General features: G+C 42.2%; 1 protein-coding gene across 2 annotated transcripts in view; it reads left to right on the top strand.

The window, feature by feature from the left end:
* The window catches only part of NHS (NHS actin remodeling regulator), a 293,130-nt gene that overhangs the window by 245,789 nt on the left and 30,282 nt on the right, over window positions 1–17,059 (top strand). For both annotated transcript variants that reach the window (XM_089511687.1, XM_089511688.1), the window contains exon 2: window positions 15,906–16,058. In XM_089511687.1, coding sequence (XP_089367813.1) covers window positions 15,906–16,058 — 153 coding nt within the window. The remainder of the gene's footprint in view (window positions 1–15,905; window positions 16,059–17,059) is intronic.

The following is a 17,059-nucleotide window of genomic DNA, read 5'->3' on the forward strand; positions in this document are numbered from 1 at the left end:
AAATGATGGTTGTATATCAGCCTCTTTCAAGGCAGTAACTGAGCCAGTCTCCTCTAGCTTTTAAAAGAAGCCAGAAGAGCAAGGATCTAAGGCGCAGTATAGACGGCGCAAAAGCGCCATGCTTGGGGTCAAAAGTAGGGCTGGGGAGCATGCAGCAACCACACGCTCCCCAGCCCTACTACATATGGAGGGCGCCATCTTGGCATGGCACCGTCCATACACAGTGCATGGTGATGCCTTCACACACGCGCCACGTCCAAATGGCCCGGCGCGCTCCTGATGTCATCCCGCTGCTGGGGGGCATTTAGGGCACACTATTTGCAGTGCGGGAACAAAGCCAGGGAGAAAGGGGCCCCATGGACAGCCCTTTCCAGGCCACAGGGAAGCGGTGTTTTTTGCCGCTTCCCTGTGGCCTGGAAAAGTGCCAGGTTGGAGCTGCAAGGGTTGCCGGTGAAGCTGCCCTACCTCCAACCCGGCAAGAAAAGGGACGGCTGTGGACCATCCCTTTTCTGCTGTCTGTACCCCACCAAACTTACACTTAGTAGCTCTCACCTCTGCAACAATCCTGTCCATATTTACATGTGATACAAATCCATTGTCACTAGAGAAGCAGGGGCCAAAGTTATGTCCACTGGATCTGTATCTATTGTAGCATCCAAGTCAGAGCAGAACAACTTACCCAACTGTATATAAAATCACTCAGATCTGCTCTGACTTGGATGCTACAAGTGATACAGGTTCATTGGATGTAACTTTGGCCTCTGCTTGTCCAGTGGCAATGGCCTGTGTATATATAATAAAAAAAAAAATCTGACCACTCAAAACAGCTCCACTGGCCAGCTCTTTTTAGATACAAATCATTATAAATCAATATACTGCAATTTTAAAAATGTAACTTGAAAAATGTAACTCCCCCCCTCCTTTTTTTTCTTTTGTTCTCACTGAGTAAGTTGAAATCCTCATTGCTGGAAATATGAAGAAAAAATGGGCTACTTTACTGAAAAGTCAAGATTTACTTAAAGCAAACAGACAAGCATGCCATTCATTTCAAGATATTTCTTTGTCAGAATACTGAGGGCTGCATGTCTATCACTTGATAAGTGAAGTTGTGAATTGCCTTCACTGAAAGGTGTTGTGTTTGAAGTGGTATTAAACCTCAATGGTTTATCTGCAGCTGCTATTTTATACATGTGTACATCTCACAATGAATTTGCCGTGGTAAAATGCAGGGTTCTGATTTGACTCTTGATTGCTGCAATTTAAAAACCTCATATTATTTGCCAAAAGCATAGTCTCACTAGGTGCAGTGCATGGCTGTCTGATGCAGAATTTGGCTAAATTCACCAAAATAGAGATGTAATTTTGCATCAAGGTTTAAACATCAAGGAAAAATAGGGAAACATCAACTGATATACTTAATAGAAATCTGAGCCCTTTTCAGGGGCACTATTACTTAACCTTGAGAAAAAGACACTTTTCTTTTTTCTCCAGGCTGCATCCTGTTGGTGTCATATCTAGGTGTAACTGAGGGTTAAACTCATGCTTTGTACTTTATTGGACCTTGAGAAAAGACACATCCAGTACTTCTTTCCACAAGGTCCCCACCTTGGTGTGCAACAACATTTGGGAGGCAACCAGGAAGAGCTTCAGCTTCTTAGCCACTGATTAGTTCAGCAAGATACCTAAGCTCTTTCCAGCTAATTTTTAGCACTAAGGGAGGAAAAGGAAGGTTTAAGCTAGGGGTCCACCAGAGGAAGCAGCTCTGCCACTTCTTTTAAGTATACTGGTGGAAATATATGCTTCACCAATGTGATGGCCTAAGCATCCTACAGTAGTGATCATAGTTGATCAGACATTGTTTTAATTGCCGAGTTCTTTATAAAATCAACAAAACCTCCAAGGAATCTAAAAATGTGTCCACTTCCTGCAATTGTTTAACATACCATCACTGTGAAGACAGTCATTGGCAGGACATTATGCCTCTGAATAGTTACAGAATCATAATTGCTAAGACAAGGTCACTCATGTATAATGGAAGATTAATGCTGGTGATGTGGTGGAAGTTCATTTGGGTTGAAATGAACCCTACCAAAGGCTAAAGAGAGATTGGGAAAGGATGTAGAGAGCCTATCATCATTTTTCCCCATTATTAATTACCCTAAACTTTTTGCTACAGGTCTTTAATATGGCCACAATAATCATTTCATAGGTCTTTGTGTCTTGTTTTCAATAGAGTTTCACAATCTTTGTAATACACCACACTTCAGGATCTGCTCAACTGATAAATATATGTATCCAAATGGCTTTTTAGCTGTTAAAAATTATTTAGGTGATTTAGGGGCTGGACAGATCACCCTGAAGGGGTGACACAACACCACCCCTTTCCTAGCCGTATCGGGGCCACAGCAACCGCACGCCACTGCCCCAATCCATCCTTTCCAGAGCACAAAAAGGAGCTGCAAAAAGCAACTACACCACACTGTTGGGCAGCCTAAGCAATGCTAAAAAAACACAATGAACCCTGGACAGATTGTCATGTCATTCTTGATGGCAATTTCACCAGAATAAAAGTCAGAAACATGCATGGTTTCAAAGAATTGTATAAATTAATGATTGTCAGATACTTTGGGCAGTTCATTAACTTATATAACTCCTACCCTTTTTAGGCAGCTAACATTTCATTTCAACTTTATGTTGCTGCCAAATCTTTATAGCTGTCCTGCACTTGGGTTGTTCTCATTTTGCACTGCATTTTACCCCTCAAAAGAATCCCAATGCAGCTTACAAAAACCAAAAATGAGAAAGTCATTGCCCATAGGCTTAATACACACACACACACACACACAAAAACACAACATGAAAAGAAAAGGAAGAGGAAGCAAAGCAAAGCCAGGTATTAGATTGTGGATTAGAAAATCCAATAGATGGTAAGCCTAGCAGTTTGTAAAACTAGTTTTAAGCACAGTGGAAAGGTTGCTGCTGCTGCTTCCTCTGGTGGCCACAGCAATGGCCATTTGTAGCTAGGGAGAGGAGTAATCTCTGATGGATCTAGATACAGGCTCAGTGGAGGACTGCATGCTCCTTCTGATGGTCTCAGCATTAGACCTGATGTGGCTGAATGCTAGGCAAATCTCACACAGAACTGACTGTACAGGCCAGTAGATGATCATATGCTCTTAAATAAAAGCGAATAAGTTTTGTACATCCAGAACCAAAAGTCAGGACTCTCTAAGACAATTGTTCCCAAACTTTGTTTCTTCAAATGTTTTGGACTTAATCTCCCAGAATTCCTGACTGCTGCCCAAACTGGCTAGGACACCTGCGAGTTGAAGACCAAGACACCTGGAAGACCACTGTTTGGGAACCACTACTCTAATGGCTGCATGGACTGTTGTAATTACTCATTCCCCAAAAATTAAAAGAAAAGAAAGAAAAAAGGAGGGAAGACTAGATGTAGCATAATTCCATTTCTTGTTATGAAAAACAAGATTCTTTTTTTTTTTTTAATGTTAAAACCTATAGTGAGGAAACTGAAAGTACTCAAGACGTCCTGGAGAGGCAGTCACCTTTTTTCTTTTTCTTTTTTTTTTGCCAGAAAAAGAGAGTAGTCTGAGAAATTTGCCGGGGTGGGAGGGGACGGGCCCCATGTTACTCTAGAGTCACACTTTGACCACCTCTTCTTGAGTAGTTGCCTAAATATGTCAAAATAATCATACATGCCAACAGTGATCATACAAATACCTAGTGCAGGCATGGGAATTAGGTGGCTTTCCAGATGTTATTGGACTGCAAGTCCTACCAGCTCTTGTCACCACAGTCAATGATGAGGGATGCTAGGACTTGCTGTTCAACATCCATATAATTCCCATCCACGATCTAGAGCAATTGACTTCAACCATCCACCAACTACATTCATTGACTACAGTACAACCATTCACTACTTGATCATCTCGTCCTGTCCTGACTCTGGTTGCAAGTATCCTTATTTTGGGGGGGGGGGGGGAGGAAGAGTCACATGTTTCCCTCTGTTTTCCCAATTTTTCTGGCCCCATTGCATGGTTTGTTTAGGAGCAAAATGTGCTCAGGAGTTTGGAAAAGTCAATTCATAGGACCACAAAACCCACACTCTTGGCCATGTTGGCTGAAGGTTTCCCACATTGTAGCTCCTGCCCTTAAATGTTCAAACTTAGGATGTATTTGAGATAGGAGGCAAATTTATTTATTTACATTCTCTCTTTCTCACAGGATAGAACCCAAGGTGGCTCCCAACACAAGAAATTAAAAATATTTACAAAAGTTCTAAAAACCAACTTAAAATCAGCATGTTAAAATATTATACAATCAGCTGTCCATATCCATGGATTATTTTATCCATGGGTTCAACCATCCATGGCATGAAAATATTTTTAAAAATATATAAATTCCCAAAGCAAATCTTGATTTTGCCATTTTATATAAGGGACACCATTTTACTACACCACTGTAAATAATGGGACTTAAACATCCACAGATTTTGGTATCCATGGGGATGGGTGGGTCCTGGAACCAAACCCCAGAGGATACAGAGGACCCACCATAAAACTGTTCTGTCAATCAGTTAATTCCCAGCTAGTCTGTTTATCTGCAGAAGCAGAGCAACACATTTGCTCTGTAGGCAGTTGCCTTGTTATCAACTGGTAGTACGGTGAAACCAAAGAGAGCCCTGACACTGTTGTGACCTTGCTGAAATTCTTTCACAGCCTCTGTTTTGGGAAAGGCTGTTTTGTTTCCCCTCTCCTTGTTTGTGCCAACATTTGTATTTGATCTCTCACTGGTTGTCAGTATTACACCAGGACCCGAAAGAAGCTGCTTTCAATTGCTCTGAGTGATCAAAGTCTCTTTGCAGAGTTATGTGGGGGTTTCTTGGGTTTGTTACATAACAAAGCAAAAACCTGCCACTTAAAATGACAGCTTCAAATTTCTCGATGAAGGAAGAATGATAGGAAGGGATTGCTCCAGTTACTTGAAGAATATGAAGAGGGTTGGAAGCGAGAGATGCGCTCTGGTGTTCATTTTGCACTGGCCATGGAGAGGAATGAAATGCTGCAGTTTTACGCATACAAACCAGAAAGCCCAGTTTGGCACATCATGTGCTTTCAACAGTCCTGGGAATTATGCTGGAATTCTCCTCTTTCAATTTTGCTTAGTAAGCTGCTTCCCTAGACAGATTTGCTTCTGCGTGTATCCAGACTCAGCTCAGGGAGAGAGTATCGCAGCACATGCATTATTGATTATTCCAGACATATATTAATAGATAAGCATGTTGCGGTACTTCTCACCGTGTTCTGTCACAATGCGTTAGACTGGATGAGCTGCAGAAGGTTTTGTTCTTAGCAGAATATGGTCTGTTTTTTTTTTTTTTAAGATGGGAGGTTCTGCCTGGCATGGGAATGGATGCACACAAAGATCTATTGGACACAGCTGCAATGCACATGCAGCGGAAAGGCCTTTAAAAAAAATAATCCTGAATTTTTCACTTTGGGTTAGAAGGGCAAACCCATTAGAGAAACACCTTGCAATTGCTTTCTTATACTGGCAAAGTGCTTCTGTGCTCCACTCCCCCAGCCTGAACCTTCCTTTCTCTCTCAAGTAATCTAGGGCACAGAGTGGGGAAGACAAGAAGGGGAAAGCAAAGCAAAAAAATGAGTTATCATGGAGCTTTCTAGGAATGAGTCCTGCCTGTGGCTAGGATAGGTGTTTGCTAGCTTGTCAACAAAGCCTGTGAAATTTAGGAACATGACAACTCATCTTAGAATGGGATTAATATTAGAGATGACTAACTGAAGATGGGAGTATCAGTGGCAGGAACAGCATTGTACAGAAGGATGAATGCCACCTAAGGACCCTTTTTTTAGAGAGGCAACATATTTTTAGCAGCAGAACACATGCTTTGTATGCAGAAGGTCCCAGGTTCAGTCCCTCTGATTAAAAATGATCAATTAGCAACAGGTGGTATGACCTGAGACCTTGGAGAGATGCTGCTAGTCAGATCTCAGAGTACAGAATCACACCACTAACATAGCTCTGCTGGTTGAGGTGGGGTCTGGGAATTGTAGTCCCCCAAATTACCTTTCCAAAGTCTGGTCAGAATAGAACACATTTGGAGGAAATGCAGCCTATGTGCCACAAATAGCACCCAAGCCATTCTGTGACCTCCAGCCCCCCTTCCACTTTTTAGAAAATACAGTATAGGCTTAAATTTAAAAATGCATAATCACCTTAGTTACATAGCTGTGTAGGATCTTCCAACAATTCCCACAATCCCTGCTTATTGGGCAGCAGCCACTGCAATCAATGAAGGTCTGTTCCCTTGTCAATCAGCAGGCAGCTGACGGATGTTTCCATTCTCTTTCATGAGCAATTGCCAGTGCAAAAGACAAAAGCAAGGTCCCATTCCCAATTTCTCCTCACACTGGAGATCACTTGCACGTGTGTGTGTTTATAAACATCAGTGAGCTACTTCTCAATAAATAAGAGAACATATCCTTGTTTGCAGTGGCTCCTGCCTGGTAAGCGAGGATTGGGAACCTTTCATATTTCATAAATTAGTGAGTACTTTAGGTTACTCATTCATAATTGTCTTTGTCAATTATGGCCATTTTTTCAAGGAATCCCTCCCCCCCAAGAAACACTCTTTTAACACTCGCTAGTGCAGTAGTAACCAAACCTTGGTCCTCCACATGTTTTGGACTTCCTGACTGTTGGCCAAGCTGACTAGGGCTTCCAAGCTTATGTGTTAAGGTTTGCTGAAAATCCTACCTTTTGACAGGATAAATGAAACATTTGCTTAATGTTGGCCTTTAGTTATCAAAGAAAGGTATTAAACATGCAGCCATCAAACATAAATAAAGCACCCTTTTAGCAAGTGTTTCCAGGTGCTAAATAGAATGGACCATAAACACAACTGATATGAACAGCTCTTTTCTGCTGCATTATGTTTCCTTTACAATACTCAGTAAAGTACCTATGGCGTGTTACAGACCGCCCGTTTGGGGTGGCCTGTAACTGGCCCTTTCCCCGCCGGATCGGGGCCTCAGCTGCCACAATGGCAGCCTCCGAGGCCCCGATCCGCCACTTTCCAGGCCGCGGGGAAGCGGCAAAAGGCTGCTTCCCCGCGGCCTGGAAAAGGGTGTCCTTGGGGCTTCAAGCCCCGAGGACACCCGATGGTGGCAGGGAGGAGGAAAAGGGGGCCACTCGGCCCCTTTCTCCCATGCATCACTGGCACAGCCGTCTAAAGTCTGCGCCAGTGACACAAACCACAAAAGGAGCTCCGTTTCGGAGTTCCTTCTCACGCCGCAGAAAGGGCACTCTATGTGCCCTCGCATGGCGTGACAACGTCACATCCGCGCCGCCCCGTTTGGAGGCGGTGTGTTCGTGAGTCGTAATGGCAGCACCGTGTACATAAGGCACTGCCATTTTGTACATCCTGGGGACGTACTAGGGTTAGGTGCGTGCGTAAGGCACGCACTTTGCCTAGTACGTCCGCAGGACATACTTTACGCCCGTGTGGAACGGGCCTATGAGTCTCTGACTTGGGACATGGACAGACCCCAGAAGGTCTTTGAGAGCTTCTGGAAATTCTTTTGAAATGGCTTTTTACTTTGTATTTGCACTTTTTGCTATTATATTAACAGTTTGAGATGGATGGATTGTTCCACTTTTCTCTCAAAGCAGCTTACATGTTAAAAAGAACAACAATACAATGGCTATCAAATCCAGCAAATAAAATGTAGGCGCGTTACAGATGCGCCGAAGGGGCATATTAGGGTTAGGAAGGGGTGTAGTAGGGTTGAGAAGGGGCGTCACTTCCGGACGCCCCTCAACCCTAGTATGGACCGAGTCCATCCAAAATGGCGGCGCCCGTCCACATGGGGGCCGCCATCTTGACGTAGCAGATGCGTTGCGTCCGAACATCATGCGGCGCAAATGACGCCACGAGTGCACCATTGGCGCCTTGCGGCGTCATGACCACGCCTCAAAGAGAAGCTCTATTTTGTGGCTTCTTTTTGCAGCGCGGAGGAGCCACGCGGTTTGTACGCTGGGGCTCCTCCGTGCTGCAAATGATGGCGGCGGCAGACCGCCCGTTTTGGTCAGTTTGTAACGCACCATAGTTTCAAAAAAAAGCCAGAACAAGCAGTAACATAAAAATAAAGGAAAACAACAAAATAATAAAATTAGGTCAGAGAAGCGCCATGACAGATTCAGGAAATCTCCGATAGCATAGAACCTTGCAGTACTCAGTGCAAAAAGAGATGCCCTGTAAGTCTTACACATACAACTCATCATTTGACAATAGATACCATATATTTTCCTGGGATAGATTTTGCGTGTTAGCCCTAAAAACCCTTATCTACAAACTTAAAATGAGATATTGGACAAAATAAAAGCTAATGTGTAAGAGCTCTCAGCAGTTCCACAAAGGCATCTCCTCTGGGCAGAATGAACCAGAGAATTCCTTGTCATTAGTGCAGTGAATACACACAGGATAGGTATGGGAATAAAATTCCAATTTATTTATTTTTTAATGGTTGGAAAATTAGTTTCTCAACTATCCAGAAATCCTGACTAGAAATATCCTGGATTGATGAGAATATATTTTGCACAGAAAATAACATTACTAAAACTATTTGTGGTTGTTGTTATTGTTAGCCACCCTCAAGTGGACTTCCACTCATGGCGACCCTGTGGATGAGCCATCTCTAAAACTATCTGTCCTCCACTGCTCTGCTTAGGTCCTGCAGGCTCAGCCCTGTGGCCTCTCTGATTGAGTCCATCCATCTGACCTTTGGTCTCCCTCTCTTTCTACTGCACTCTTCTACGTTTCCTAGCATTATTTCTTTCTCATGAAGTGGTCAAAATATGACAATCTCCTTCTGGCTTCCAGGGAGAGATTGCGCATGACCTGTTCTAGAAAGCATTTGTTTATGTTCTTGACCATCCACAGTATTCTCGCCACTCTTCTCCAGCACCACACCTCACATGAGGTTTTTTTTTTCCCTGTCAGCTTTCTCCGCTGCCCAGCTCTCACAGCCATACATACTGATAGGGAATGCAATGGCTTAGACAATCCACACTTTAGTGTTCAGAGCTATATCTTTACACATTAGAATCTTGTCCAGTTCTTTCATAGCTGCTCTTCCCAACCTTAGTCTTGGTCTGGTTTTTTGATTTCAGTTTCTGTTCTGATGTATGTTTGATCCAAGGTATGCTCCCTTCAAAAACAAAATTAGTGAAGAATTGGATCCCTAGCACAGAGCTTTATTACAGACTTTAAAGAATGCATCCAAGGTGTGGACCAAACAACAGAAAGTGTATCCTTGCTAAACTTGATTTCTTAGATTTGTTAGTGTGGTGATCCCTGGGAGATCTTGAGGCATTCCAGGGGGTCTAGCTGGTGGTATTCCTGATGAAGTACCCCAGAATGTCCATAGTAGCTTAGTGGAGTGGTCCATTGGCGAAGAGAAGCATTTCAACCACGTGCCGAAGTCTCCGTGACCTCTATCTATCACAAATCGAACCAACTTGCATAGTTCAGGCAACTGGGCTTGTAGGTCATAGATTTTGTCCATGCAGCTCAAAGACCATGGTCTCTTTTCTGGAAACCTCTCTGTCTTTGCAGTCCATCGAATATCTTCCCCTGCTGTCTTCAATGCATCTCGCAGGCTCCGATCCCTCTTCAACTCCTTCCTGAACTGGTGGTGTTCCTGGAGTGAAAGGCTTGTCAGAGGCTCTTTTTGCCTCCCGATGGAAGGCACATGCAGTTCAGATGTAGACACCGTAGTCGTTGTTCGTGCCTGAAGTTGTTGTTCCTCTTTGGTGAGAGTTTTAGGACACATCTGTCCACCATCTGCTCCCTTGTCCAGTGCTGACTCTGGAGCATCATCTGAGTGTTGAACTGTTGTTAGTGTTGTAGGCACAACTGAAGTCAATGTCAAGGTCTCCTCTGGTATATCACATTCCTGCTGCTGGGGAGCAACAGTGATCTCTCTTGGCATAACTTCTGGTGTGACAGACACCCGTCACTGTTCAGCAACAGTGTCCTTTGTCTGACTATGGACATTGTCCATCGCTGACTGTCCCCTCTCCTTGGATAGGGTTGAGTCAAGTTGTTGGAACTCAAAGCATTGTGCTTCAGGTTCACCTGTAGGTTGTTGCTCAGGGTGAAGCGTCACTTGGAAGTCCTCCTGGTTCTCCAGAACAGCTCCTGGACTTCCCTCAGACTCTTCCCTGGGAGCAATGCCCTGTGCGTGGCCCTTACTCCCAGGGAATCCCTTAAAAGAACTTTCCTTCTGCTGCCACCACCCAGTGAATTCAATGAACTATGTTTCCCAAGCACACACTGGGACTTGCTAGGGAGAGAGATCTAGTTTCCTTTCTTGCTAGCCCACAACCACCAGTAGACCAAGCTAAGACGCGTGTACAGGGAGCAGAGAGAGAGACAGTAGGTACTTTTTAAAAGAAAGAAGTTTATTTTAAAGAAATAGCATGGAATAGAAAGATACCATTCATGCAAGGCCTCCTTGCTTTGCAGGTATAGAAGCATAATTACAAAGAGTTCATTTCAGCCAAGCTATTTGGATAATATAACAAAACCTAAGACGTACTAACTGTCACTGTTCCTGAGCTACTCACACAGTGATGGGCTTTGTAGTCCTTGTGGAATTCTTGGAATCAGGGAACTGGCTCTGTGCCAACTCTACCTGCATTCCTGAGCCAGTCCTCCAGCTGCTCAGAGGACAAAGAAAAGCATCTGGTTTCCCCAACCAAAGCCAAGATGGAGAACAAAAGAAAGCATGGTTTCCCCCAAGAGGAGAGAGGGAGAGACAAAGAAAGCATGGTCCTACAGGGTATTTTAAAGTCCTCCCCTGGAACCTTCTTGAAACTGCTGCTCTGGCACTGCTGATTGGCCAGGTGAGCCTTACGTCAGCGATGATGAAGCTGCTCATTAGCATGTGATGTCAGCTCTCATTAGCATGTACCTCCCCCTAGATTAACCCTTTGGAGTCAGGAGAAGTTTCCAAATGACAGGATGACCTAGTCATCACAGTTAGATTGATTTATTAGAATTACACCATGTTCTTCCAATTATGTTTGAATTTTTGCTTTGGCCATAAGCAGTGAAAGTGTGACTGACTAACTGATAGTAATGTTGTATGTAATATTAAATTAGTTTGCTTCTTAACTGTTTGAATTGGTTAAAGTTCGCACCTTTATACCAGTTCTCCAAGGTGTGCAAGTATTGTGGAAATTTACCCTTTGGGATTACAGCTCTCAATATCCTCCAGCCAGCATGTCTATTTTCTGTGCAGAATTCTGGGACTTGTCATTCAATCAGTAACGTTTGCCAAATTCTGCCAATATTACTATTACAGAGTAACACTTATTAAACAGAAATTTGAAGCTGGAATTTAAAATTAGTTTGCAGTTCCTAGTTAATGCTATGTCTGGTTATTGGGAAAAGTCCAGTAGAAATGCAGCACTCAGGATTGCCAATCTATGGTTTAGGATGCAGATGCAGCTACAAGTTTTCATGTGCCTCCCCTTTCCTCTTGTATACCCATTCTCTTTCTTGTCACAAGTAATTTTTGTGAATTGTGGTTTGGACTAAACATGATGTGTGTAAAGGCTGATGCAAGTTTCACTTGTCAAGCAATACTTTTTCTGCATCAACCCAAAGGGTGCAAGAGCAACCCAAAGTTGATTTAATATTTGGATGGAGATGGAAGAGATATCTTGAAGGGGGAAAGTAAAAGAAGAACAGGGGATTCCAAGGGTCACCATAATGGAAAACAATCTTTCTCATTAAGTCAGAACCCAGTTTATGTGTGCATTTCATAGACCCCCATTGAGCCTTTTCCTCATGCCATCCTCTTAGGTGTCAATTCTCCCTATTATAGCTTGTTTACCATGTTCTCCAGCCACTCGTTTTTAAAAAGAAACAAAGCCCCTGATGTTTCATTTAAATTCCCTTCCTTGTAGACATTAAAATATCTATTCACTTGGAATACCAGTGAAATACCAGTGATATTTTACACACACACACACACACACATCATTTACTTGATTTGGTAAGTAAAGGTTAAGAAACTAAAAAAGGGAGGGTGGGAAATATACAAAAGTCTAGAAAAGCAGACAGAGCCATGGGGGGAAACCCCTTGGATCTATCAAAATAAATAGAGCAGAAATCTTTCTTGCTGGCCTTTGTGTTGTTATTATTAGAACAAACTACGCCTGAGTGAGCTAAGCTATACTACCTTCAAGCATCTATACACAGCTCAGCTACAGTATGTTATATTTATTTGTTTATTTATTTATTTATTTGCAGAAGAACGCTGAGAGAAAAGTCTGTGAATGATGGGTATATGTGAGCAGGAATGAAAAGCTAGAAAAATCTCATTCTTTATCGTTATGAGTTGCATATAATTGTCAGCTGCTGAATAATCAAGGGACAATGGCCAACATTTATGAAACAGATACAACTTGTGCTGCTGCATATTGCTCCTTGTCGTGGTGCCTGTTTTCATACAGCTAAGCACCTTGTGTGCTGGGATAGTGTGAGGATTGGCTACTTTTTTCTCTATACCAGCACTTTAGAATTGTTTTCAGAAGCATTGCTGGGAGCTTTTCACTCCAAGCATGGGTAAGGAATCTTTGGCCCTCCAGATATTTTGACCCACAACTCTCATCAGGACCGTCTAGCATGGCCAGCAGCAAGGGATAGTAAGAGTTAGTAGTCCAAAACACAACTGTAAGGCCAAAGGCTCTCCATGCCCAGTTTAGCAGATTATTACATGTGGCTTTTAAACCACATTCACAGCTGGAAAAAAAGCAGATTTGACAATACTTATCGCACAGTGACACCTCTGACCTGTAGCTGCTGTGTTTCCAAAGTATGTTGCGATGGCCTTTTTTCAGTGACATGGGAAGCCTGTCAATGAGCTTGCAATCACGCAAGTCCCAGGTGCGAAATGTCACTGCCAGGGCAATTGTGATACTGGCAGTCACGTGGTGACAGTGTCTCCTCCTCTCCCCCATCCCCCTCAGTATTCACATGCAGCCTGATTCCCTTTACAAAAAAAAAAAATCTATTTTTTAAACTAACTCACAGTAGCAGAGTTAGAATTGCATGAAAAGGTTAAAATAAAAATAAATTTAAATAAATAAATAAAAATTAAAAAATTAAAAAATAGAAAGGCATCCTGGGTAGGGCAAAAACATGGTGGAAGGAAGGCAGGACTAAAACAAGAATCAGGAAGAGAGTGTTGTGGCACCAGCAGCCCCAGTTGCACAGTTGCAAGGACGTGAGATTATGGTTATTCTGAAACCTATATGCTTCCATTTTTTTTAAACCTGTGCAACTGGTATGTTATGGCTTGTATGGTAATGTTCTTAAAGCCCTTTCATGCTACAGAAATACAACACTATGAATATACTTTAACTGCATCAATTCCATCCTGTGGAATCCTGAAATTTGCAGTTTAGAAGGAGTGCTTAGAATTGACTACCAGGGAATTCTATGGCCTCCCCAAACTGCAAACCCTAGGATTCCATAGCATGTTGTCATGGCAGTTACAGCAGAATTATAGTGCTGTAACCGCATAGTGTGAAAGGGACCTTAGGTTTTGACAGAAATCAACGATTCTCAAACCAATGATCTGGACTCAGTGATAGGGAGGCATTAAGCCACATGAGAAAACTGTACCAAATGAGTGGTGCTTACCAGTGACATTTTCTTGTCTTAAGCGAAGTCCAAATGGTGCTGCCTTTAAAAGTCTTGCTAAATTAATCAAATGTCCCTTCATCTATATTACTCCCCTACCACTCCCCACACCTTCATGGGGCTGCCCTGAAGCAGATCATATCATGGCAGCAAAGCAAGGACAGCCCTACCTGGGAGCATCAATGCAGCTGAAGTAGCACTAAATCTTTGAGTTTTGGGGCTCAAAGAACAGCTGATTTCCCTGCCACCACTTATGCCTTGCTGTATCAAGGTTTATCCACTGGCAGAAGCTGGCGAGTTTTAGAGAAATAGGACATGACTATAAAAATGTACAGGATGCCAATCAAAGTTGGCCCTGGCCTGCATATAACTGCTTCAACTGCAACATTGGGGAGAGTAGATCAAGTTGGACAACCAATGCCCCCACAGTGGCTAGCAAGCTACAACTCCCATCTTTTTTCACCATTTGTTATACTGGAAATGGCAGAGCTTGGAAAAGTTAATTCTGGACTACTATTCTGAGAGCCAGGATGGCCAGTTATAGTTCAGAAGAGTAATTTTTCCAAGCCTAAAGCCTAGGTTTGATGGGAGTTGCAGTCCACATCTGGAAGGCTGTACATTACCCGCCCATGGGATTGCTGAAGGCATGAATTGATGACCAATAGTTTGGGGGCAGAGTGGTGGTGGAGGAAGATTACAGAGGCTGTTCAGGCAATAGGTGGTTGTGAGCTGTTGGTGATGTTTCCTAAAATATCTGAAGTGCCCCATTTTGCCTACCTTTTCAAAAAATTGATTTGTCCTATATTTTTGCAGGTGCACATTGGCCACCTTCCCTCAACACCATTCCTCCTGAACCCTTTTCCTAGAGTCCTACATCTTCTTAATTGCATTATTCTTCCCATAGTTTCTTCATCCCTCCAGTGTCATGGTTTTTTTTTTATACCATAGCATAGCCCACTGTGCCATTACCATTTATTGCTAGTGCTCTGAATCTTGTGATGTGCAAAGAATAACTTTAAAGTATGTAATCCTTATGAGATAAATGTGTAATTCTGGCAAAAGAAATAAGATGTGTAGTGTAGAGGGAAAATATGTGAAAAAGAAGCAATAATCAAAGGGATTTTTTTCTAAGTTACTTCATATTTGATACTTTTATGGGGCCAACCGAAATGCCTATATCAAAGGAAGTATCTTTTTGTGTTACTAATGGAATTAAAGTTTTGTAAAGTAGACTTTAAAATACTTTCCCAGTAACACATAGGAGGAGGAGTGGCCTGCCTACATAAATAGCCCTCTATGCCCAGAACAATACCAACAAGATCTTTACAAAATACGAGCCTGTAATTAACATTGTCAATTTTTTTCCTCCTGTATGAGCTTTAACACCTTTGCCTGACTCTTTATCAGCCCAAAGGGTAAAGTAATCAAATCAGTGACTGACTTGGGATGGGGATCAAGTAAATATCAGACATATTCATGTCACAAAACTTGTTTTTCACATTTGTACTAATGCTATTGTAAATTTTGTCGTTCACTCATAACGCAAATTTACTGAGTTTACTAGTAAATGTCAGGAAAATATGCAAGGAAACTTCAGTTTACAAACCATCCTGTGATAAATGTCACCAAGTTGATGGAAATGAAAATGAAATTTGATAATTTGTCAGTTAATGTATGGATGTTATTACAGTTTCTGATAGCTTTTTAAATTTGGAAAAATTAGTGACAGATGCCTAAACTCATTGTGATATTGTTAGATAAACAGAAAAATAGCTCAGAGTTTGCAGTTTATGCTATTCTGTTTCTAGTTTCTCTTATCCATTTTATTCATGGTTTACTCAAAATGTATCAAGTGAGTTAATTCAGATTACCACTTCATTCACTCATATAATCTCCACACCTAAATATTAGTCACAGCTATTGTTCATACCCTTTATGAAAATGGGATAGATTCCCACACACTTGTCTTTCAGAGGCATATGGATTTAAGTGGCAGCCAAAAAATCATTTTCTCTGATTCAAATTCAAATGAATGTTTATAGTTAAGTGGCAACTTTACATTGATCTTTGACCTGCCAGTTGTTGAAGACTGCACTGTGTCCTTTATGTGAATAAATAAATGACCTTTTTTTCTTTGACTCCACAGCTGTCTCAAACCTGGATGCCGAAAGTAAATTGAATGTGTACTTTCGTGCACCTTGGCATCAGCAAAGAAACGTTTTCCTTCCTTCTACCAGACCAGCTTGTGTTGAGGAACTGCATCACCATGCAAAGCAGAACTTGCGAGCCTTGAGAAGAGGTAAATCTTTTTTTTTTAACCTATACAATCTTTCTTCCCACAAGCTCAAGGCAGCACACATGGCTTCTATCTGCCCCACTTTATCCTCTCAACAGCCCTGACAGGTACATCAAACTGGGATTGACTGGGCCAAGGTTACCCAGTGCCATTCATAGCTTGGTGGGAACTAGAGACTGGATCTAGTCTAGTGACCTAAAGAAGCTTGTGTTTCTCCAAAAATGGCACTTTACTTGACTCTTATTCCCTCTGCTCAGCTCTCCTTTGCTTTGTGGGTAATGCATCTGATACGGTGCCAAAGTACGCATACACCTGTCTCTCACTTGATTGTTTGTCTATTATACAAAAAGCAGGCTCTAAGCTGTAGCGAAGGATTAGAGTTTGGAGGGTGGCAGAGAGGTTCATAACATTTTCCTCTCATATCATTTTTTAGTAAAATTCACCCCCAAGCTGCTCTTTGCCCCGTAAAGGTGTCTCTTGCATTAGAAATGTCTTTCAGTATTGAAAAGAACACCTGGACAAGCAGCAGTGCATGTCAGTGTATCATTGTGCTGGCATAGGAATTTTTAAAACTACCCAAGTCCATTGAAATTTCTTTATTTGTTAGGTCTGTAAAGTAACGAACAGTTTTCCAGGAGCTTTAAGTGACAGACTGGGGATGGGAACATAATTGCTTCCAGTAAACAATTAAGTTAGGATGAAAAAAACCAGTACATCATCTTCATATTCTGCAGTAAATGCAGATAGACTCAGCTGAAGACAGACCCAAATAGCAAGATTTTGGAAACATTATTTTTTACTGCAACTCCTATTCTAGCTGAGGGACTCTGGGAGTTCAAGTTTCCCATGTTCTGTCTAACATGGGACAGTACAGTATAAATAGCCTTAGGGTTCAATTTTATTTGCCAGAAAGAATTTGGAAAGTCTATTTTTGTTCTTCAAATGTTAGGCTTCTCTTGACATAATTGTTTTATCTAAGGGCCCATTCCCACTGGCTTATTACA

Source organism: Sceloporus occidentalis, unplaced genomic scaffold (genome assembly GCF_023333645.1).
Source record: "Sceloporus occidentalis isolate IW3139 unplaced genomic scaffold, rSceOcc1.0.p SCAF_2, whole genome shotgun sequence".
In the NCBI taxonomy this organism is placed as follows: Eukaryota; Metazoa; Chordata; class Lepidosauria; order Squamata; family Phrynosomatidae; genus Sceloporus; species Sceloporus occidentalis.